At 38.0% G+C, this 25296-nt stretch overlaps 1 protein-coding gene across 2 annotated transcripts in view; it reads right to left on the bottom strand.

The window, feature by feature from the left end:
* Positions 1 to 1779: 1779 nt before the first annotated feature.
* Positions 1780 to 25296, bottom strand: part of FAT1 (FAT atypical cadherin 1) — a 102137-nt gene continuing 78620 nt past the window's right edge. The window contains exons 13-29 of one of the 2 annotated variants that reach the window (XM_035897794.1): positions 24661 to 24894; positions 22998 to 23387; positions 21397 to 21611; positions 20845 to 20982; positions 20382 to 20525; positions 17988 to 18185; positions 12860 to 13661; positions 11780 to 11911; positions 11525 to 11688; positions 10475 to 10937; positions 9817 to 9970; positions 9459 to 9569; positions 8617 to 9248; positions 8249 to 8386; positions 6154 to 6213; positions 3350 to 3385; positions 1780 to 2405 (exon numbers count right to left, since the gene is read on the bottom strand). In XM_035897794.1, the coding sequence (XP_035753687.1) occupies positions 1780 to 2405; positions 3350 to 3385; positions 6154 to 6213; positions 8249 to 8386; positions 8617 to 9248; positions 9459 to 9569; positions 9817 to 9970; positions 10475 to 10937; positions 11525 to 11688; positions 11780 to 11911; positions 12860 to 13661; positions 17988 to 18185; positions 20382 to 20525; positions 20845 to 20982; positions 21397 to 21611; positions 22998 to 23387; positions 24661 to 24894 (4637 nt within the window). The remainder of the gene's footprint in view (positions 2406 to 3349; positions 3386 to 6153; positions 6214 to 8248; positions 8387 to 8616; positions 9249 to 9458; positions 9570 to 9816; positions 9971 to 10474; positions 10938 to 11524; positions 11689 to 11779; positions 11912 to 12859; positions 13662 to 17987; positions 18186 to 20381; positions 20526 to 20844; positions 20983 to 21396; positions 21612 to 22997; positions 23388 to 24660; positions 24895 to 25296) is intronic. The other variant, XM_009642424.2, reaches the window with a different exon arrangement.

Raw genomic sequence — 25296 nt, forward strand, 5'->3', positions numbered from 1 at the left:
CACACCAATTTGTGCATAAATAGCACTCCAAATACAAATCCAGTACCCTGGTCCCCCAGATAGTGGAAGGTCTAGGCCTAGCTCTCATGCCTGAGAGAATCTAATACTGTACAGTGCCAGGCTACATAATTTTGACACAGTATGTAAAAAAAAAATGGAGGTGGAGCTGAAAGCATTCCAGGCTATGTTAAAATTCACTGATGTGCCAGGAAATCTGTTCCAAACTTAAAATGCGTCCCTCTTGCAAGAGGCAGAAGACTGTTACCTCACTCCTTTAGCTTACCATCAGGGCACACATGCTAGAGAACTTTGTTAGAGGCTTTGTACTTTTCCAGAAGAGCAGCTGGCTAATATACAGGCAAACTCTCCTGTCTTGACTTTTTAAAGATAAACTTCTAGTGTGAACTTAATGCAAGAAACTGCAGCTGAAATATAACTGCATAAAACCTCCAATGTATTTAGCACAAACTCAGAAACTGGAACAGAAACTTCAGCATGCAAGTATACTATCGAGGGACAACTATTCATGAAAATAACTATTGCAGTGATTAAGAAAGGAAGAAACTGCTTTAAGAGCTTGAGGCTTTTTCTGTGTATATTTTTGGGACATCAGGAAAAATACTCGGTAATTTACATAGCTGACATTAGATGTTTAAAGAAAAATGCAAACTAGTGAGAAGGCTACTGAAGTTTGATACCCATCAATCTTTATTCATACTGGCCCGATTACTTTTTTAAAACACCATTAAGTAGACAGACACTGCCATCTAGTGAGCATCTCTAACATTGCTGCAGTTTGATTTCTGAGGAGAGGAAAATGTGTTGCTTGGAGCAAGTAACTTAATACAGTACAAAACATATACAGACTTACTTAAAAATGCTGCACTGAATGCTTTGTCAATTGGATATTATATAATAGAGATACACAGAGCAAAGCTAAAGTATTTTATTAATAATTTATTGTCAGTAAGAAAGACTGGCTAATGGTAATTTTCAGTAAAAACCTTTACAAGACCATTGGATCACAAATATACAGACACTATAAAAACTGTGTCATGGTGGTTTTGGTTCTAAACTGGTATGTAGAGGGTCCCCAACACACTTTCCAAGAAGGGAAAAAATGTTTACAGTTCTAAAATACAGCAACCCATTTAAGACATTTCCATGTAGCTGACCCAGAAAAATATCAGACCTAACCTCTGTACAACTGGAATTGTGTGAACATGTTGAATTTTATATAATGAAATGTGAAACCTTTGTTTTCAGGGGAATACATACAGCGATGCCCTGATTATAATAAGTCAGGGTGCTAGCTTTTCATGGCACACTAACACCACTAGTTTCAGTGGAAAACAAATTCACAAAATATCTACAAAATCTAGTTAAAACTATTAAAATCAAAACTGTACATAAAATTTACAAAAAGTAGGAGAAAATTAATTGCATTAGAACTATATAAATATATGCGTCATGCTAACATGGAGAAGTGGTATGCGATTTTTTTTTTAACATAGACAATGTAAGTAAGTACAAAAAGGATGTTCAGAAATGGCACAGCCAATGGAAATCTTGGAACTGTCCTGATTACAGTAGGTCAGGAAATGGAAGCAGGCTGATTTAGTGAAATGAACTGCATGATCCAGTGCTGCCATGCCAGTTTAGCTCACCGAAATGAAAGCATTCACTGTGTCTGCGAAAAAGAAAAAAAATAAAAAAGCTTTTGAAAGTTGTTCTAGAATTGATCAAGTTTGTTAGAGTCCAGGCACTTTGTTGAACGTGTCAGACTTCTGTGTGTTGCTGGGAATCAAGTGGAGGAATTTTCACATCTTCAAAATGACCATCGTCTCCGCTCTCATAGTCACTCATCATGACTTCAGGCTCTATTTCAGAGTATGCTGACACATCAGAGCATGAAGCTGTGGAAGCATACACAGACATGGACATGTTGTCTACAGTGGGTGCTTCAAAGTCTCTATTGTACCCTAATGTGTAAGGAGCGTAAGGTTCTCTGTAACTGCCGCTGACGCCACTGGTTGTGGTCTGAGGTTCGGACATGTCTGCAGGGTAGTGATGGGGAAGGTACTGATTAAGGTTAAATCTCTGCCTGCTTCTTGTAGAAGAACCCAAGCTACCTACGGCTGGCATGTCTCTGGGTGGCTGTATTGACTCAAACTGGTCACTGTATTCTGGTGGTAATGGTGGAAGCTCATCAGGTGCAGGGAAGTCATCCGGTGGAGGTGGAAAATCACTTTCTATGTCATAACCGCCAGGGTAATAGTCTGTATCGATGGCGTTTGGATCCGTGTAGAGAGGAACTGACTTCTCAACCACTTCATAATTTGGATACTCTTGGATACCTGGCAACTGAACGCTTGGCATCCAGTCTGATGTATCCCAGTGATAACCTGAAAAGTTAATTTTTTTAAAAAAAAAAGTAGTATCAGTATCTTGTCTTCAAGTCAGTCTGAACTGAGAAGTCAACACATGTAATTAAGACAATGCAGTCACTGTGATTAGGACACTACTTGTTAATTAGAGAGCAATTTGCCCCGGTTCCACAAAAGACATACAACACAACTTTACATTATGCCATGCATTAGATATTGCATCATTCACACTTGAACTTTTACATTTTCTCAGACATCTCACCTAACATGGGAAGAGCTGTAGGTCACCTATGGAATGTGCTGTCACAATACATAATGGTATAAAATTGTTCACTGGATAGCAAAGAACCAACAGCCTCCCCCTGGTGCAGCTAAATGCTTAATCAATTGTTGTTGAGTAATTACAGTTAGTGTGATAATAGCTGCCTGTTTTTCTTAAGAATATATTTAGCATATATAAACCATGCTTTTCTTACACAGAAGTAGTAATTTCTAATTGGTAAAGTATACAGACCATTTAAAGCAACTTTACCCCTTAACTGAATTGTAAAGTTGATGTCACAAAATGCTGTTAGCTCTACACTAACTTCCACATCTCTGATAAAAGTCTTTGACTATTAGTAAAGACATTCCACATTCAAATACAAGAACAAAACAGGGAAATCAAGCTTAATCATGCATAAGTGACCGAACTTGATCCTCTCTTGCAAACTCCCCTTGACTAAGTTTATATTTATCTGCTGAAAACTAGATGTAAGCCTAATCTCATTAAAAAATAACTTTTTCTCAACTGAACACCAAAAAAAAGGAAAATAATACACAATTGTAATAAGGTGCAAATCTAGTAAAGAGTAATCACTGCAGACAAATACACGGCAAGCAACTGAGAGTAAGTCCGTGTTAAAACCAATTATTAACAGAAATATTTCGGTGAACATCAATGAACTGCATGCAGAAGTCACCTCTTGAATTGCTGAGGTCAGGAACAGCAAAAGATTCTTTAGGTGGCAGAATGAGAAGAAAAAGGAGAAAACATCTGTAGTTAGGAATCAAATAGTAGAACTGATGTGAAGACAAACAATGACTGTCACTATGATGTTCATGCTGCTTTTGTCCAGTTTACTTAGCAGTACTACAGTTGGCTTTTTTTTTTTTTTTCCTTCTGGGCTCCTTCTTTGTTAGACTCGATCTGTAGAATAGCTACTGAGTTAACGTACAGCCCACCTGGGACACGGCTGCTTCATGGCAAAATCTGCAAGTCTGTAGTTTGCTGAAATCCCCGTATTGGTAGATTTAGGACTTCTGCTAAAAAGGGCAACAAGACTTGGTCTGATTTTTTTTCTTTCCTTGTATCCCCCCTTGTTTTTTGATACAGGGCTGTATCTATTAGGAGTTATACTTTCAAGTATCTCATGCAAAGATGGGAACTCTCCCTTTCATATTTAGCTTCTGTACACTGTGTTCTTGGAGACCTGCCCCCCTTGGCACAGCAAACCCAACAGCTCACAGAGAACTGGCCTGTGGTCTGTGTTATCTGATAAATTTTAAACCTTTCTCTCTTCAGGAATCTATCTTACCTATTCAGGTCTGTAAGGATGGGCAATGCCTAGCCTAATACCAGAACCTTCTAAGAATTTATGCTTTTATCTATTCATCTTGGAAGATTGGAGGGACTGGGGTTGACTCTTGGGGACGGTTTCCCTTTTTTTTTTTTTTTTTAAGCTTGCCTAGCCCAGACAAGAAAAATGCTGTTCTCTCTAAAGGAAGTATCAGTCTGAGGTCTTAAGACTCTTAAAACACCTCCAACCTCATCTCCAAGAGAAGGTTCTGACCACTGGTCTACTTTGAAGACTACATTCTTCATTTTTCTAGGGAAACTGGGTGCAAAACCAAAGCCAATAGGCTTTATGATTGAGAGCACTTTTACCAAGGAACAGGGACATCTCAGTCCTGTCCTCTTCTTCTGAGGCACAGACCCTTTAGCATAAAATACAGGAACACAAACTAGAACCTGATGTGCCCATCTTTCTCGGTGACCATCTGCTAGACTGGAACTGTATTTCGTCTTGATTTGCATGGAGCTACAACCTGCCCTGAGGAGCAGTGCAGAGAATGCAGGCCTACAGCTGTCCTAGGATGAGACCAGCCACAGTGCGCGCTGTCAGGATGCCTATTGGACAGAACCACCTGGGGAGACTGAACTAACAGACCCCTGTCCCAGAACTTGACCTTGCTGAAGGCTGGAGCAAGGATCTCTGCTGCTTGAACCGGCACCCTCCCAAGGGTGCTCAAAAGCAGAACTCTTTACACTAAGATGCTTTGCGAGAAGGAATGCTTAAGAGTAGAAGCTTCCAAGCATTAAGAAGTAGCTGAGCAGGGCATCTTTAATCTCTCTACAACTATTCTGCAATGCATAAAATATTTGTATTTATCTTATAGTGACACTAAACCACCAAGCATACTTTCCACTTTGACTTGAGAACGACATCCATGATTTTTAGTTTCTACCAATTAAAATCTCAGAGAAAATCTGAGTAAGTTACAAAATATTTTCCCTGATAGATTTTGCCTCTTCCAGTCTTAAAATTCTCCCTTTCATAAGTACTGCGCATTACAATTTTTTAGCCCTGAGAGCTATGGTCTGTAGGTACACATTAATGAAATACTCTCATGTAATTAGAAGTCTGCATTTATCTACTTTTTTATATGTCTGCATACATTAGACAGGATGTACTTCAAATAACAAACCAGAGAATCTTCAGCCACTATAATTAATTCTATGTTCTTAAAATAGCTTCATTTCAAGTAGGACTTAATAAAAAGTAGGGCTTCCTAGTGTGTATTAAGAAATAGGAAACATACACCATAGATGCTATTTCAGAAGTAACCTCTGCAGACTCACGATCATGGAGTGAACTATTTGCACATTACTGGAACTTTACGGATTTTTAAGCCAATTAAAACAATAGTTGGCTTTTGTATGGACTCACTGGCACCTTTCTTACTACTATTATTTTGTAAAGATTTTGTATTTTCTAAAGTGGTCAGTTCTTAACCGTTAGCAGAAAAGAAATAAAATTCCATTGAAAATGTCTACTTCACCTCTTTCTAACTACACACACCCCAATATATGTGTGTGTACATATACATACATGTATATGTACATATGTATATATATACCCAAACATACCTTTTAGACGCCAAGGTAAGACTGGGTAGTAACTACCTACTTAAAAACTGATAGGGATGTGTATGCCTATAGACCTCAACTGCATACTAGAAATATTTTTTTTCTCCTGAAGAGACTGATTGATCTGAAGAGCAGGGAAGTGAGTACTGATATCAGACTACTCCCGTTCTGCTCAGCTGGACAAGGTGCCAAGAGATGTGGGTGGGAGGGGAAAAGCAAGCGGGGGCTGCTGCTTTTTCATCTACAGTAATATATGTAATTGCCTTTGATGCTGCCTCAATTCTGCTGGGAGCTTTAGTGTGAATATTTTCAGAAGGGAGTAAGCACCAAGATCTTTTTATGCCAATACTTTTTTTTTCCCCCAAGAAATCACACTTTGAAACTTGTTCACAGCGTAGCTACAGCATACACATGAAAATACAAACAGATATACAATATAAATATATTCTTTTCTAAAACTTATCAGGAAGACCAAGTAAATATTTTATATTTCCCATCTGCTAGGGCTACATTGCTAGAAGACAAACGTGCATTATTCTGCCAAAGCAGTAAATAAATATGAAAACAAGTATATACCTTCTTTTTCCACCGAGTCAACAACAGCATTGACAAGGTGTATTACAGTCACTACGGAAGCTTGTAAAAGGTATAAAAGGAGCAAATTAAAACAAACCTATAGTTAGTATCACTTTAAACAGCACACAGATATACAAAAAAACACTGTAAAATTGCAGTTCATTACTATTTTATAGAGCAAGATTATTGGTGTACATATATATTCACTCTCTCTCTAGAAAGCAGTTGCATATAGTATATAAAATACATCTCTCAACCTGAATTTTATTCTTGATAAACATGGAAAAATACTTGTAACTAATCCTGAAGCAAATTCTGCATGAGCACAAAGCTGCCTTAGTTGTGTTAGAATTTCTGAAATGTTGCCTAAACATAGCATTTGCATATCCTTCATCTAGGTAGCAACAAATCAGGCTTTTCTAAAGGATTGTGTTGGGTGAATGAAGGAGTATTGCATTAGAGGCTTCCCCTTTTAGACTGCAAACTACGTTCCCCACCCCAACCAGGGGAAGAAATTTTCACTGAGATGAACTAAAATGCTAGAATATGATAAATATTGACGGAAAGCTTCTGTTGCTGACCTACTTAAGTTGTGTGCAAGCAGTGGTATTGCAGTAGGAATACCAAACTCAGGTTGTGACATTCTTATTTAAAAACAGCCCAAACAAATGTATTTTTTAATGTCTTCCCTTTCCCAAGATACTTTTGGAAGGGAGAAGGATTTACTCTTATAGGGTAGGATGAGGTAAACACATGCAATTTGTTTGCATGGCTCGGGGTTTAAATTTTAAACTAATAAATTCAGAACGAAAAAGGAAGGAAGGAACAATATCTATGATGCTACAGCCATTTATCTTAAAATGACATTTTAACGACTAATCAATACATGACAAGAAATGTAAGAATGTATGAAATATATGGGATGGATGGAGGGGAGAACAACATGTACCGCACAACACTTAATACCACAGCAAAAAAGTTGAAAGTTGATACCAGATCTACTGGTAGAATGATGAGTACTGTAAGCACACCATTTTACTTTCACCAATCATTAACACAGATGTTTCTGTTCACGCTGTTAAGAACAAATCACTCTGCTTTGTTGAGAAGCAGAATGTTCTTTAGTCCTAAGCTAAAGGAATTTCAAATTCTTTTTACCATACGCAGACAAAAGCAGAAATTGGAGTAAGGAGTCAAAACACCTTAACTTAGTCAATTAGGTTATGAGACAACTGTGGCTTTGTCCAATCAGTCTGAAATGTTTCTGAATACATAGATGCATTCATATCAACTGTAAAAGCATCTGTCATCAGAATGGAACAGGAAAAGACTGCCAATTAATAATAATAATCCCCACAAATATGTATGCTGATTATATTTGGACAGACTGGAGTTGTGATAAAAATATTTGTATTTTTATATTGGCTTTTTTCAATGTCTGAATTATTTTTATGAATTCATTTTAATCATGGTGAAAGCCAAATATACTGTTCTACTATAACAAAATTCCTTTTTGTGCAGCTTCCTTCATTACTAAAGTAATCAAACTTACAAGCAGTCCCTTAAACTCTGCTCTCACTCAGAACTGATCTGATCCATATGGGAGCTGAGGTCGCAGCAAGAAAAAGAGAAGGAAACAAATGAAACTGTAACACCAGAAAGCTTTATACTGAGAGCTGAACGTCAAAGCGAAAGTTATATTTGTGCAGAGGCCGTTATTTAATTCACTGTATTCTTGTATAAGGTGGTAACTAATGATTACCTAGAAGAGTTTCTCAAATTTGAACACGCTTTTAACACCTTTAAGCACAAGGCTCTGAACACCTTCTGCTGCATTTGCAGTGTTAATAGTCTAACAGCAGAATGATTATATATAATTCTAAGGTAAATAATTAACACAAGGTGTAAGATAGGCAAAATACTTAAAAAAATTAACACATCTGGGTATTAACATAAGTAAATACAGATATATATTAAATAAGCTATTATTTAATATATATTCAATATATGCAAGTCCTATTGATACTAAGAGATACAGATGCAAAGACAGAACAAATGAATGTAAGCGGCAGTACAGAACGGTTGTGTTACGTACCGTTGTCATCACATGACTCAGACTGGAAGGAGCTGAGAGACTGGACCTCAGACATGCTTTCTCTAGCACTGTAAGGATGGGAGTTCTTTTCATCCAGAGGCTTTTTTGAAAGGCAGGGGTCAAGATCTACTACTTTAGCTGAAAGAAAAAGTTTCAAGTGAGATGATTGATAGATTCTAGACTGGAGAGTCAATAAAATGTAAGGCAAAACTTTAAATAGAGCACGAAGCCCGATCCAACTCAAAGCCCAGTGAAGTCGTAGTGCTTTTTGTATCCTAACAGGCACAGACAGCGACTTTGCACTCATATTAAAATTGTACCAGCACACACCTTTAACAGAAAGGCAATAAAATAAGAACATTGCTTACTGTCATAGTCAAAATCCCAGCTGGGTTTCTGTATGGAATCGCTGTCTGAAGGAGAGTTGGAGGGAGGTGGAGGTGGCAAATTTGGTGCTACACTGCAAACAGCTACAGCTTTCCGGTGACCATGTACAGAATCTGGGTTAAAAGTACTAAACTCTGGGTGCTCAGGGATAGCAGAGCCCTCAAAAGAATTCCTGTCAAGATTGTTCCTGGAGTCACTTGGAATGCTTGGAGTGTACGAAATGGGACGAACAGGAACCTGTGGTGGGATGTCAGAATAGATGTTCTTATTCAATTTTGCATCAAAATAAGGTCTTTGCAAGAAAGCTGTTGTAGCTCCCAGTTGCTTGTCTTCAGGTTCTGGCTGGTGCTTCTTCTTTCTACTAATCACTTTGCGGCAAACAACAAAAATGACCACCAACAAGAATATTCCTGCGATGAAAACAATAATCCCGATCACTTCAGCTAAGCTAATGTTCCAAGATGTTGAAACGTATTTGTTAAGAACAATGTCTGTGCAGTGTTTTCCTCCAAATCCACGGCTACAATTGCAGTGGTATGAACCATAAGTATTCTCACAAAGGGCGCCATTAAGACACGGGTTTTCTACGCATTCATCGACATCAGTCAGGCACCTATCAGAAACAGAGCAGAGAATGATGGCGAGTTACATCAGTACTTTGTTGAAGTCTCTGTGTTCTCAGCTATTCTAGATATATTTAATATGCAGTACTGTACACTACCAGGCAATTTCCTGTTTTATCAACGTTCCAGGTTTCAACTAGTTTGAACTGTTAAGTAATGCTTTAAAAAAAAAAAATCCACATATCTGGAACACGACCTACCTTTCTCCACGAAAGCCTGCTTCACACTCACAAACAGGTCCATCCAAACTGTCAATACACTTGCCGCTGTTTTTACAAGGATTGTCTTTGCAATATGGACCCAGCTGGCACCTGCAAAGGCAAAAAAAAAAAAGGGAGGGGGGAAGCATGAATGAACGATTACCATACTGCAAGGGAGCGTATAGTGTGGGATTCAGGGCTGTAACACAGGGGTTGGCTTTAACTTCAACAAACTCCAGGGGGGTTTCAAAGTCTGAGCTTTAAGTAGGAAACAGATAAAACAGAAAACAGAAAAAGTGTTACATTCATAGCCTATTCTCTAAGGGGCCCATTGGCACCATAAACCACACAAACATACCTTTGGCCTGTGTATTGTCCTCGGCACTGGCAGATAAAGTCATCACTGACCGGGATGCAAGTACCACCGTAAAGGCAGGGGTTGGAAGCACACGGGTTGACACTTACATCACAGTGAGTTCCCATAAACAAAGGTGCACACTTGCAGTAGTAACCTGAAATCAAAACCACTCTTATTTAAAGACACACATGACTTTACTGGATTTCAGATAAAATCCTCCCTGCCCACCTACCTGTTCGAAGAGGAAGAGGATGGGAAGAAATAGAAATATTTTTATCAAAAGATGAAGGGAAGTCTAATAGTAAGGTTTTTCTTGAATATGATTGAAGGATAACTTCAATTTCTTTCACAAAACTCAAGCTTGTCACAGTGATTTCAGGATTTTTAAGGGAAGATTCTGAAGTAAGCAGTTAAGAGGATGGACCTCAAGTGTTGACACTGAAGATTAAATCCCCACTTTGCCTGATGGACTGTGTCATACCCCAAGGAACTGAGTCTAGAGCACAGGCAAACCCAGCCTTCTTACCTGCTCAACAACCAGCCTTCCACAACTCTCTGGGAAAGCAAGAATCATTCACAAAGTTGTTTTGTCCTTCAGGGCAGGGAGGTGGAAAAGCAGTTTTGAAAACCAACAGCAGAAGACTATAGCACAGCTTACCTCCATTTGACAGTGCATTGCAGATGCCTCCATTCTGGCATGGGCTGCTTGAACAACCTTCTGTGGTAGTCAGTAAGCACCCAGGAGTCACATCTACAGATTCTTCCATGTGTGCATAATTTCGTGGCTTACTGTTCAGGGGCAGCTCTTGTCCATTAAGTACAACAGAATCCATACAGCCTCTGAAACCATTGCTAACCTGAGGACTTCTACCATGTCTTGTACCTTGCTGCCGAATATGACCACCGAAAAACACATGATTATCTAGGTTCAGTGTCCTAAGTGTACCAGGAGCAGTACCAGAGGCAGTATGCACCCTATCCAGAACAAGTCGTGCGTAATTTCCATCCACTTCGAGAGATACTGAATGCCACTGGCCATCGTTAATCTGAATGCTCTGAACGGAGACAATCCCAGGTCCACTGCCACAGTCAAATTTATATTGCAGTCTTCCATGGTGAATCTATAGAGGAAAGCCACAACATCAACAAATGGTCTGCACACTTAAAGAGTATAAAATATTGATGCCTATAAAATTTTATGTTTGCCAGAGAGATAGGATGATGGTGGTGTTCATAAAAGGCAGTTTAATAACATTGTATTGCAAGCGGTCGCAGTGATTGTGACTCATTCTATGTGGCTCTCTTAATTAAAATGTACACTTTGTACATTTTTTGCTTTAGTAAAGAAGTCACAGATCATCATCAAAATACTACAATACTTTAAGAACTTTTATCTTGTGCTTTAAGTGACTTTTTCTGGATGGACTTAATGAGTCCTATAAGCAAATAAATTTGAAGTTGTTATTTAAAATAGGTAATTCAGGGTTTTGTTTTGAAAACATTAAAGAAAACTAATTCCTTTTACACATTAAAAAAATCCCGTACAAGTTTGTCACCTAGATGTATAACACACTGTACCTTGAAGGCAATTCTCAATTCTAACAATTCTACAGAGATGTTATGATTCAACCCTTTAATCTGGCACAAGAAATAATAAGAAGGTGGTAAGAAGAAAAGAGGAGGAGATACGCAGTAGATTTTAATATACCTCTAAGATACTGTAGTCTGTTCCTCGAGCATACATAACAACTGCATGAGCAGAGTAAGTTCTAAGTCTCATTGTCAGCTTCATTTCCTCTTTGTTCTCATTTTCCATGAGACGGTATTTCACATAGCTGCTCCCAGTAAATGTCACAGCAGAGCCAGCTGATGCTTAGGAATAGAGAAAAGCATAAAATGGAATCAAATTTATATTTGGAAAGTAATATGGTTTTACACAGAGATTTTTAGAGTTTATTCTTACCAGGACACTGTCCAGCTTTGCTGTCTTGGCACACACAGGTATATTTTCCTTCCTTTGGATCTCCTAAACACTCGGTACCTTCAGGGCACGGGTTTTCTTCACACACACTATTCACCAAGGGGCATTTCCCTTCTGTAAAATGAAATACATTATTTCTCTTCTGTTGGTGGTAACGGTATTTTGTGAAAAGGGACACATCGGTACTGTAGCTGAAAGCAACCCAAATGATATTCCTAACTATCAGACAAGGAAGTGAAGTAACAGTTACGGGGCATGACTGGCACAAACACAGGCTAGACAAATGGCATATACCGTGGCTGATGTTCATGGTTATCTTGATTACCCAAACAATTCAACCGGTAAAATTTGGAAACTGGTGTTGCAGTTTAAGGTTTACCATTACTATTGCACACCATAAAAAACCCCATGTAGATATAAAAACATGGGCAGAGTGGGTTGGGGAGAGCAGGAGAAGAGCGTGTCTGTATTTGAGACAGAAAAGGAACAGGCTCTAAATATTTACTTAGGATGTGCAAGGTCACCCAGCAACGTTAAGTCATGATTTTAAAAAGAAACGTTGTTTTCCTCAGAGCTAAAGACAAATTAATCTTCTGTTATAAAGCTGTATACTTATATGTATCTTAATGAATATTAATCTCCCAGTTCACCCTGTCATTCCCAGCCAAGTCTGGAAGCTGCGTAGAATATTCCTCGAAGCAGAAACCAGGAAGTATTCTGGTACGTTGCAAGAACTTCCGTGCATACAAGACTGAAAATGGCTGGCAATTTAAAATAGGCAGCAAAAAAAAGGAACTACTTTCATAAAATGGAAAATGAAGGTGTAACTATAAAAAAAAAAATCCCCTCCCATAAGCTTATATTATGTAAACTCTTAACATGAGGCAATAAGGCAAGAAAGAATTACTCTTTACTCTGAATAAAATTAGGCAAATGCTGCAGTGAGGGTTACAGAACTTTCTTAATCTTGGTCTGTAACATAAACTTTCCCCCGTGGACTAGGGCTATTCAAAACCAGAACAATCTTTTCAAGGACACAGTTTTCCTTACTGCTTTTCTTACCTTTACAAAGACAAACTGCTGTTCTGTGATGACGGGGAGTGACAAAACTCAGCCTGGCTGTGCTGTGGGTTGACATGATGTTCTCATCCACTGTTACTTTTTCTTCACAAAATTTCAAAGGACAATCTAGGCCTGCGCAAAGCTTATGGAAAACATCAATTATCCGGACACCTAAAATCTCCTCTAGGTCAGGCACAGAAGAGTTTATCTTGTGGAGCAGAATTCTCATTGGGTGCTGAGAGCTACCAGACTTTTCAATATTCAGGAGGACATCAAGATTTGAAGGAGGATCAGAAGGCTGCAAACTAACAATCTGGATGTCATTTCTCCTCACGCCCAAGATGTTTCTTAAAGCTCTCTGGAAATTGCGCCAGTAATCACCGATGAATTCTTCAGGGGCAAGGTTCGCAAAGCGTATTGCAATGCTGTGATTTAGTAAATCTTGTGTGATTTGTCTGATGTGTACAGTAATATCAGCTGCAGTTGTAAATTTTCCATCTGTAACAGTGACATTTAGAAGGTACTGTCCTACATCTAACCTTTTATGTGCTATCAGTTTGCCACCGGTACTGGAAACGGAGAACAAGGATTCCATTTTGGGGTCCAGACTGTATGTCAAAGTATCATAAACATCTTGATCGGTTGCATGAATTTTTCCAATGACACCACCTGAATATTCTTCCCCAAAGGCTGTGATAAAGATTTCTAGAGGCAGAATTGCTGGAGAATAAATGCTTTCCTCAATAACTCTAATATCAATGTAAGTCAAAGATGACAACGGCGGTTTTCCATTATCTGCCACCTAAAGGAAGATTAGCACAGAGTTAGATTTTTGCTTTATCTCAAATTCTACTGTAGATGTTTGTACTGTATACAGTAGAGTTATAGTTTTCTACAAAAAAAAAGTGCCTATGGGAAAATGCTTTATGAAATTTTCATAACACAGGTCCTGACATAGAAGTTAATATTGAAAATGTAAAAAGCTTATATAAGCAAGCATGCACAAACATGTTTTCACTTCTGCCAAGATTAAAAGGCTACAGTGCTCTTCATACCTGGAAATGCCAGGAAGCTACTAACACTTCTAGCAAATATAGAGGCAATGCACAGCAGCTGGTTTCAGACAGCAGATGGTGCTTGAAGCTTTTTTATTTCAAGCATGGAAACACATTACAAACTTCAAATGAGTCATGCACCAGAAATTTACAATATGCTTCCCCACAGTTATTAGGAGGTGGTCTTGAAGACAAACTAAAATGCAGTAGGCCAAACAGGACTTCAAAAGAAAAACAATACATGTAGAAAGTTACAATTACTTATGTTGTCTTCCATGATTTGTGATCATGGAGGGAAAAAAAAACCCCCACCTGTAATACTACTTGCATCAGACAATTAACGTAATTATCTTTAACAAGATCAGCCTAATTCAATTTTAAAGCCTTTTTAAACATCATGTCCCCTATCCTCCACCCTTTTTCACAAAAGCATACACTGTCGTTGTATGAAGAGGGGACAAAAAAAAAACAGAGCAGAAAAGTGAGTAAAGAGCATTCCCTCAGGTTCAGTTTCTCTATTTCTGTTTCTCAGTTCTTGTTTCCCATCTACCTTTTTCCCAGAGCTCTTCCCTGGTTACTGGAAGTGAGACAAAAGAAATGGGCAAAGAAGAGTTGGAGAGATGTGAAGGGACAGAGGAGGTACATAGGGCTCAGAAGGTAGAAGATATCCCACATCATTCAAAATATTTTACAAGAATTTTACAATGACTACAGGTAGTTTGTACACTTTGAAGATCTACGGAGAGAAGCTGTTTCTGATTTTTTACATAAATTTAAGCAAAAGCGGAAAAACTCCAGACACAAGATTATCTGTGGATGTGCACACAATTGTAGCATTTTTAAAAGGTAATGTAAGTCTCGCAGAGCTACACGTCTTCATCCATTAACTCCGAAAGACAGGCATGGCTAGAAACTTGCCCTCTAGTTACCCAAACATAAATAACGAGAGAGAGAGGGAGTTCAAGCTGGCAAAGTTTTGTTTTGCCTAGATTTCTGCCTGGAAACAAGACAAGGCAGGCAGTTTAGCTACAGGAGAAATGCCCAAGGGAAACAAGAACGGGCTCAAAACAAACAGGCAAGCAAAATTATAACAAACGGACAGGCAAGTAGGAAAGAAGAGCCCCAGGAGAAATGATTTTTCAATAGTGCAGATATTGAAAAATCTGCTGTGGTTTTAAACTAAAGACTTCAGAGTGTGGCACAAAGGACTGTATGACTCATAGCTGAAGATTTCACACACTTAATGCTGTGAGACGTTTGTTAATGGATAATCTATTTCCTTTGGAGAGAGGGAAAGCAAATGTGAGTGGCATGCACATGTAGGTGGCTGTTGGGAAAAAAATCCTGAATTCTTTTAAAACCACAGAAGTAAAGTAAAAGAAAGGCTCGTGTTAAGTACAGTTTTTTGGTGGTAGTGGGTGTGAGGGGTGTGTGTGGGAGGGGTCATTTGTGGGGTTGGGGCAGGGGGGGCTTATTTGGTTTATTTCCAGTTAAAGTATGCCTGTAACATAAGACAACCTCTGCCTCAGCAATCCATTCAGAAAGCAGCCATGGTGAAAGCTGTCAATACTGAAAAGCACACAAGTGAAGGTCAGTTAAAAAATGAAAATGAGTATCAAGAGACCACACAAAGTCATTTACTTGTGAGCTGCGAGATGAAAGTGCAGAAATTAAAGGCAGTGTAAACTTGAGAAGATGCCTTCCTACAGCCTTTGAAAAATCTTTCTTTTAAATGAACAGGGAAAGAACATTTTTCACAAAAGTCATGTTATCTATTTTTGTGTGTATCATTGGAACCAAAGTCTTGTGATATGGAAATGCTACTTTTAGTTTTAGATGCCTTCATGCTCATGTATAGTGACTCACTAAGGAGAAGATAATAGCAAATTATAGCACTGTATCTATGTAAAAAAAGCTATCATAGTATAAGATGATAAATGGCAATTAAAAGACAGTGACATATTTCCAGAATCCAAGGCATGGAACTTGTAAGTCAAGGGATTAGACAGGTCCAAAATACCGAGACTGGGTAGTACAGCACACAAAATATGCACATTAGTATAGTCTGCTTTAATGATTTACAATCTCTGAGAAGCCTTTGTTCTAAATGAGCGCATTTGTTTTAAGACACTTGTTTAGTTACTGGATGCCATTAAAATGGCCCTTATTCATTCCCTAGAAAAGAGGGACTTTTCAAGTGCTGTGCTAAAGAGAAGATAGCTGAAGTACTGACAGGCTGTTTGCAAGCATCCTACAGCCTAGGAAGTGGCTTGGAAATGGAAGAAGTGCGTGATTCCACCCAGAGGAAGGTGTTAGGTAGGTGCCTCATACTTAAGAAGGAAGGGCCATAATTAAGAAGCAAGGGTCATATGTTAGGAAGGAACAAAGGTGCAGCTAAATCATGAAATGTGACAAAGAGAGCCTAACAGTCTACGCAGACCAGACATAATTGCCTGTGCATGCATTCATAGGAATATGTTTTTAGAAGCAAAATAAAAAGAAATTAGCTACTGCTTAGAGAAAATATAAAATAAAACATATGAATCTTGTATTACACTGATTGCACATACAGGAAAAACACTGCCGGTTCTTCTTCCCTAAACAAAAAGGTGACTTTGGGGAATCAGTATAGAACCTGGAAAGCCTATTAGGCAAGCGTGACAAAGCCCAGCTCTACTGCTGTTTTGGACTCGTACAGCCTAGGAAGGTCAACAGAGCCATCGCTTAGGTACCTTGAAGGCTAATCTGTTAGCAGATCACTAATTAGCAGATCACTTGAGAAAAAAATGGCTAACAGAGGAATGATATACCTCCCTGCCCGCTTTTTAATATGAATTCTTAAACCCTAAACTATTTAAATGAAACCTGTACCTATGCTGGTTCTTATACTGATGGCTCCTGATAAGATGCATGAGTGACTCAACCAGCAAATGACAGTAACTGTGGGAATTTTTTTTTCCTTCCCCAAAGAAAAGAGATAGACTTTGTGTAAATACACCATGATTATTATCCCAATGTGGACAGAATTCAGTATCCACTGACACAGACAGTACTGCTCAAATTCTGCAAGTGCATATTTACGCAGAAATTGTCTTGCAATATTATGTATGAGAATAATTTGGAGACTGAAAGAAATTCCTCATGTAAAAATAAAGGAAAGAAATTGTCTTAAAACACGAATCTGGAAATGAAGTTTAAGAATTAAGGCCAGCTATTTTAAGCCTACCAATTTTAAGTCCCCTGTTCACAGCTGCTTGATTTATAACTGCATTTAAAAGGACTGGGTAAGATAAAAAAATTGCTTTGAACTTTTCTTACATTAGGTTACAAAAAATGTGTTTTAGAGAAATTTAGCTATGATCATGTAACCTGGATTTTTGGACATGGTCTGGTCTTTTGGCACAACAATGGCAAATGTAGGCATATATATTACAGCATTTCAGGGTCATTTTTGAGTTTTATGCTGCATTTTCCACTGCAAGATTCTGAGATCTCCGAGTACGGTGCTGCAAGTTTCAAAGCTGTAACAAAGGTCCACTGACCTGGTTTTCCAAACTTAAAAAAAAAGAGGTATTTTCAATTGCCATTAGAAAAAAAATGTGGCACTACAGAAAAATATTTCAGTACTGCCATGATGTGCAACTTTCGAATTCCCTGTTTCCACTGTATCAGTGGAGCCCAGCTCACAGCTTCAAGGGTCAAAGTGGCAGTGGCAAGCGGAAGTCTGCAGCCAATAGTAGGTGGCTCAAGGGACCTGTACCCTGCTGGCTTTTGAAGCACCCCACGTGAAAGGCAAAAGACCACTCACCCAGTTAACATTTCACTTACACCTCACCCTTCCCATGAGTTTAATTCAGCTTACTGTTACAACCCTATGGATTTCCATTTAAATCAATGGACTTTGTCTTTGAAGATGTTACCACTAGGGACATGTCTCAAATGCCTACTTGGCATGTCAGGATCTTGTAACAGAAAGACAAGGGGTAGGTAGGAAAAAGCGGTGGATTGGGCATGAGTGGGAAAAGTTAACTAAATACTTACAAAGTGAAACAGCTAGAGGCAGTGCATCCTACCTTAACATGAAGTAAATAGTGATCCCTCACTTTGCGATTCAGCGCGGCAGTTGTTGTCAGTACTCCCTGCTGGTTAATCTGAAAAGTGCTCTCTTCATTTCCACTCAGGATGGTGAAGAGAAAAGGAGGGCCATTGTGAGAAGAATCCTTGTCTGTCACCACTAGCTGTAGCACACTAAATCCAATAGGCTTATTTTCCTATAAACGCATAATACAACCACATTGGTTTTGTTACAATTGAGCACAGAGCCTAACATTGATTTCTTTTTCACAACAGAAAAAAATAATGATCAAATTACCATCAAACCCGTTAATCAGTATAAGAGCAATCAGAATGACAATATTGCTTAAGGAAAAATACTACCCTCTGAAAATAATGATGAAAACAGTAAAAGGAGAAAGACTACCTTTTTAAACTTTGGTTTTTTTAACTCTGTCATATATTTAAAAGTAGCTCAGCCTTGAAACTTTACATGTTCCACTTTTGGTATGAATTAAGATTATGGTAGATTAAAATATTTGATGACTTGGTAATTAAAGTCAGCTAAAACACCTGTTAAGAATAATCCCATGCTTTTGCTGGGAGGACTAGAAAAACACATTCCTCCATCTGACCCTTTGTGTCCCTAATTAGTGTTCTGACTGCATTTGTGGCTGCTACAGCCACAGTCCAGTTAAAATATGAAATCCAGGTTTTAAAATTTGCATCATAAAATCCCTTCAAGTTTGCACTGTGTGGATGCCTGAGGTTTCACAGACACTTCACAGCTTTGGTTCACCATGTATGTGATACACACACACAACCTTATCTAACACTTGTAACACCTCTCCCAAAATATTCGTATTGACCAGATTTTTTTTTTTTATATATATATATGTATAATTTTTTAAATGAAAAAAAGAGTAGAAGCGTTATTGAGAAGTACAACAATAAAAAAATGCTATCCTTTTGCAGTTGCACAACCTCCGAATAATAAGCATACTCTTTGTTCTTGAGAGAGTAAGTCAAGCTAATTATCAGATATTGCAACTGAAGCTTTCTTCCCCTTCAGTAAAACAGACAAGGATCATCATCATCATTTAAAAATACAAATATTTACATTTGGCCATCCAAAGTAATTTGATTTTCATAATAGCTAAGTGCATTTCCAACTGTATCCAAATATGTCCATATCCAGTATATCAGGAAATGCACACCAGCATTCCTGGGCAACTCCTCCAGCTTCTTCTCTGCTACCCTCATACTGGGACAGGCTGATATGAATGAACTATAAAACACAAGGTCTTCCTTTTTAATTGAGTAAGGGAAACATTACAGACATCGGTTGTATAGTCTACAGTTCTAAGGGATACGTTAATTAATATTCGCTTCAAGAGAGATTGTAATTGGGGAAAGCAAAATACCTTTGACAGGACACAAACATACAAATCTGTTACTTTAAAAAAAAAAAAAAAAAAGGTCCAGGACATCTTACTTGCTTATTCTATATACGCTGGGTAGTGATGAATCACTTTGTCCTCTTTCGGAAAGCTACCTTTACAAATCACGTACACGGTCTCAAACAGAGGCAGTATGTTAGGATGGCACGGTGCACCAGATAACACTGCCTGATTCCCAGTCACCTATTGCACAAGGCCAGGCACCAGCACCAGCAAAAGGACCCAAGGGACTGCGCTCACTTATGTTACCAGTACAAAGGTCTTAATGCAACTCCATTGTTCCCTTCCATTTATCCTCTATTGGATTCAGGAAGAAGTACAGACTCTGCCTCTGCTACCTTTGCTTTAGCAGAAAGGTTTCTGAATCAGGCAAGTACATGCCAGCCATTTGAGAATCTGGCCCACTACCACCATCATAAGGTGCAAAATTAGTCAAAGGATTGGTAGGTAGCAACATGAAATACTACTCCTGTTTTAACTGCTTCTGATCTCAAAGAAGGCCCATAAGAATTAAGTCTTGAACTATGTGCCACAGTGCACAACACTTGCTTCACAGTAATAAGTATCTAGAGTATCTTTTTCTAAGCAGTAACTCTAAGATTAAAAAGAAATAGCAAAATTATTATGTATTTCAACCTATCTGTATGATGCTAAGAACATTATAAACATAAATGCTACACATAATATATATACACACATGTACACAAAGGAAGTACATGAGAAAAAGAACACGCTCAGTTTGCAATGTAAGTTTCTAGATAGACTGCACAATATGAATTTCGTGATCCTTAACACTTATTCAGGTAAGCAGTCTCATTGACAACCTTAAATAATCAAAAATACAGAAAAATAAAATTGAAGCATTAGGCTTACCATAGCTTGCAGAATTTTTCAAGTCACAAATTAACACTCCAAAAATATTACTGATTTGACTACTTCATGATCTGCATTTACCTGGATGATAACACTATAGTTTCCTTTTGAGAATACTGGAGGATTATCATTTACATCAGAAACATCAATATTAACTGTGGTTGTGTTAAGTCTAGGTGGGTTTCCGTTATCTGAAGCTTGAACTGTCAAGGTATATCCTGAAATCTAAGAAATAATAAAAAAATTTTCAAACATTCACTAAGGAACAAAGAGTAGCAAAGTCAGCTTTCCTTTTAAGGAAGAAATTTTTTAGTGCCACCCTCCAGTAAAACTTGCCTTCATATATTTAATCCTTTCTCTTCCCCCCCCAGATGCCCCCCACCCCAAAAAGCATGGACATAAATAGATGCTTTCACTTTGTTACAGCTGTATTAATTTTGGAACACTTGAAATGGTAATTTACAAATAAAATCCAAAAAATGGTGGCCATCAACTATGTATAGCTGAATTAATCCCAACTGCTCAAAAAGCATCAAAAACTTACCTTTTCTCTGTCTAGAAGTTTAGTCACTTTTATTTCACCCCTGGTAGAGTCAATTGTAAAAGGATTTCCCTGATTGCCATCTATAATTGTGTAGTGAATGTGGTTGTTTGAAGGTCCATCAGCATCATCTGCCATAACCTAAGGGACATTACAGTCTCTTTTAAAAGAGGTCAAAATAGACTCTCTCATCTTTCAGATAAACGCATCCTGAAGATGAGCACAGCTGTTTTGGTCTAACACATTTCATAGTTCTCAGGAGAAATGTCATCCAAATAGAACATACCAACATCACTTAATTTCCTGGATTTCTTCTGAAAATGAAATCATGTTCTCATGAGGAGAACACAAATATATCACAATATTTCACCTATTTTCCCATAGCGTCTCAAGTCCCTGGTCCTGAAACTTTTTCAAAATAAATTTTCAATTCACTCAGTGGCAAACTTATCTATTCATTTATGTCCATCTTCAAAGCAATATTTATTCCTTCCAGACTAAAAGCATGATTGTCACGACAGATTATTTAAAAGGAAAAAAACCAACAATACGTACTGTAATGACTGATTGTTCAAGCATAGCATCTTCACTGATTACTGCAGTGTAAGTGTCTTGGCTGAACACTGGAGTATTGTCATTGATATCTGTTACGTTAATATTCACGGTTACCACATCACTTAATGAAGGGGTGCCTCCATCTGTGGCTTCCACTGTCAAGTAGTACTCATGAGAACTTTCATAATCCAAGCTCTCAATGATAAAAATGGCTCCTAGGGAAGAAAAAAAACCAAAAAACCTCACATGAACTCTGCTGTTACTGTAGTATTATATATTGCAACTTTTAATTTCAGTCTGACAAATATTCAGCTTCTTCAGGGCTTGATTTTTCACTGTAAAACTGGAGCTGCACAAAGAAATGATCAGGCGCTACACATAAAAGTAAAAAGATGAGAAGATCCTGCCATTACCACCAAGGACTCACACTTTAAAACCACCTGGCTCACATTCTGTAATGAAAAAAATGAAGAAAAATAAAAAATGCATTTAGAAAATGTCCTTTTATTAATTTTCAATGAAAATTAACCAAAAATACGAAGTGACCTTTAATCTGACTTTCCTTGCAACCAACATTAAGGTCAGGCATGGAGTATGCAGAGGTAGTAACAGAAGTGTCTAATCATGAATTTTGATTCATAGGAAAAATCTGAGTTAAAGTGTGAATTTTTAACAGAGTAGTTAAAATAGTGCCATCCCTAACATACACACTGATTTGCTGCTGGAAGAGTGTTTTCCTGGAACCTTTTTCCTCCTTTCAAATAAGAAGCTAAACTGGCAAAGTACTTCTAAACCATAGTACCAGAGTGCACACTGGAAAAAGCAGCTGGAAGAATTGTAATTTCAATTACACTGGTATAACTAACTACTATTAGCTTTTGGGCAGAAATCTTATTTAAAAAAAACCCCCCAGCTTTACCAGAAATTAACTCTAGAAAAAGAAGTTATAAGAACACAAAACTAGAATTGGGGTGTACATTGACTTTTAACACGGAATTGTCATTAATAGGGAACAATTCTCCACAGAACCCAAGCACTTCCTGAGACTAAATCTGACTAACATGCAAGCCTAAGATCTCCACTGTCATGCTGGATATGACTGAACGGAATATTCCAAACTCTCTCTAATGCCGTATCAAACTCCTCTAGAATGACTGTCTTTGTGGACCATTGACTAGTTTTCCCAGTCCATTTAATTTCTGATCTTTCTTTTCCCAAGTCTGCCCACTCATTCTGATTATATAGCTTCTGTGGAAAGACTGTTATGCTTCTATCATTACAGAACTATGTCTTTCCACCTCCTCTGCCCCCAGGGTGGAGAATATTCCGGCTAGGAAACCCTTATTCTTGCCAGTTTAAATGAATCTAACCCAAATAACAATAAATAGCAGCAACAAATGAAGTTCCTATTCTACAAACTACTGCACTCCTCTAGGAAGCATGCTGGCTAAATGGATGAACAGACAGTAGTGCTGGCTTTACAGCCAGGATGACGCACGTAGAATAGACATACAATAATCTGTTCGGTTGAATTACTATAGAATGCAGTATGGCACTGTGCTTGGTTAGCCTAAAGTACATTCACGGCTGTAATCTGTTACCTGTTGTTGAATCGATGCTGAATTTTCCATGTTCGTTCCCACTGACTATTGAGTATGTGATTTCAGCATTGGCTTCGATGTCCCTGCTTGCAGCATAGATCTGGAGAACTTCAGTTCCAACCAAAATGTCCTCTGATACACTTGCACTATACTCCCTATGCTCAAATACAGGTGGATTATCATTTATATCCAAAACAGAAACTATAAGACTACTTGTTGAAGACAGTCGTCTAGGTAAACCTTCATCTGTAGCCTTCAATGTCAAAGTGTACACAGCTTGTAATTCCCGATCCAAAGGCTTCTCCAACCGAATAATTCCAGAGAATTCATCAATAGAGAACTGGCCCTCTGCAGAGTTCACCAGTGAATAATGGATTTTATGGTTCACCCCTGCATTTTGAAAACAATTGCAAACTATGAAGCAGCCATTAAAATACACCAACATAGTAACAGGTCTGATAGCTACAGAAATAAAGCATGCACGCTAAATATTATCATTCACGTTGAAGTAAATTTCAGCAATAAAGGCTGCCCTACAAAGGGCAGAATGATTTCCAAAAAGATGTAATCTGGCATAAAAAATTAAGCTAACACTTCATTGTACCGATTTTCTGCCACACGAAAACCATGAAGCATGGTTCTGTTTCAGTCACAGTCCTAGCTAATATGAAACGATTAGTAATATAAATCTAATTATAACTTTAGTACAACAGCATCTGCTTAGCAGGCTTATAAATAACACGGGATGACATGGGAGAGTTAGGCTGCATCAAATAACTAGACTCTATTCCAGTAAGTTTATTTAAGAACCATGTCCCAAATTAAGAGGAACATAATTTCTGGCAACATTTCTGTATAAAACAAACAATCAAAAAACCCATAGGGTTTTGGGCCAAGCATATTGCTCCTCCTGAGCCTCAAAGACCACTGCAGTGTGAAAACATCTGTTACCTTCCAATTCAGCAACCTAGCTTTATCATAGCACAAAGCAGAGTGGTTGTTTCATGAGTGAGGCAACTATTAATTACTTGGTTAATAAACTGATGATATATGGAAATCATACACCTCTAAAAAAGGCCTTATGCTGTTGCATTCCTTACAACAAAGCCTAAGAACAAACTCTTTCTAGTGTAATTTTCAGTTCATGTTCACTTAAATACTTGTAACTAACAGTGAAGATAAAGAGGCAGCAAAAATCTTAATAAGGTAGCATATACAAAAAGCTACAATTGACCAGGGTTCTCTTTATGGTATGATCATTGATGGCTAGCCTGAGAAGCACACATTCAAAATCTATGAATGCACATTTACAAAAACAGACATGGCTTGATATTCCTTTTACTTACACCAGGAGTAAAAGGATGGACCAAACCCACCATAACATTAATAGCTTATTGTGCTAAAAATATCCTGTATTTTATCTCTTTCTCCTCTCTTCTTTTTTGCAGAGACATAAAAGGGAGGTTTTCCAAGCTACTCACACGTGAAAGTCAGGTGTTACATGATTTAGTAGCCCTAAATATATCTTTCAGGAGTCTAATCCTGAGAGGTATTGAACATCTGTCAGTTCCACTGAAAGACTTAACACCTCTCAGGATAAGATTAAATAAACATTACTGTAACTTTGAGACCACGACAAAAGTCTCAGTCAAAGAATGCATACCTGCATCTGCATCTGTTGCCTGCACTCTTGTCAAAAGGGTTTTAGGCTCTGTGTTTTCAAATACTGTAATAGAGTAAGGATCAGCTGTAAACTCTGGGGCATTATCATTCACATCTTCCAGAGTCAGAATAATATTAGCTTGGCAGAATCTTCCTCCTCCATCTGTGGCTTTCATTAGAAGATAATAAACTGCTTGCTGCTCACGATCAAGTGGCATTAGTGTTTTCAGTTCACCTACAAACAGAATAACACAGGTAAGTTGATGCAAGTTGCAAGTATCCCTAACGTGTTTTCCTCTAAAATATATGTCCTCAGAAAAACTAAACAACAGTTTTCTTTTTGACGGTAATTTCATCAGTGGCTAAGTCAACAGCTGTAATGCACTAACGAGCTCCATTTCAGGCAAAGCATGTCAGTGGCCCGCCTTTTCAGCTTTAAAAGATTAAATACCAAAATCCTCTTGCCTTTTTTTAAAATGCCTCTGAAACAGAAATTAGCTAAAGTAGGAGTACCTGACGGTGCAGAAAGAGAAAAAATGTGTATACATGCATGAATCCCTGTGTTTTTGTGTAAAGAAAATGAAAATACTACAACTCCAGCTTTAACAAAATGCAAGGTAAAATCCAGTATGGTTTT

The sequence above is a fragment of the Egretta garzetta genome, unplaced genomic scaffold, assembly GCF_000687185.1.
Source record: "Egretta garzetta isolate BGI_Z169 unplaced genomic scaffold, ASM68718v1 scaffold46, whole genome shotgun sequence".
Lineage (NCBI taxonomy): Eukaryota > Metazoa > Chordata > Aves > Pelecaniformes > Ardeidae > Egretta > Egretta garzetta.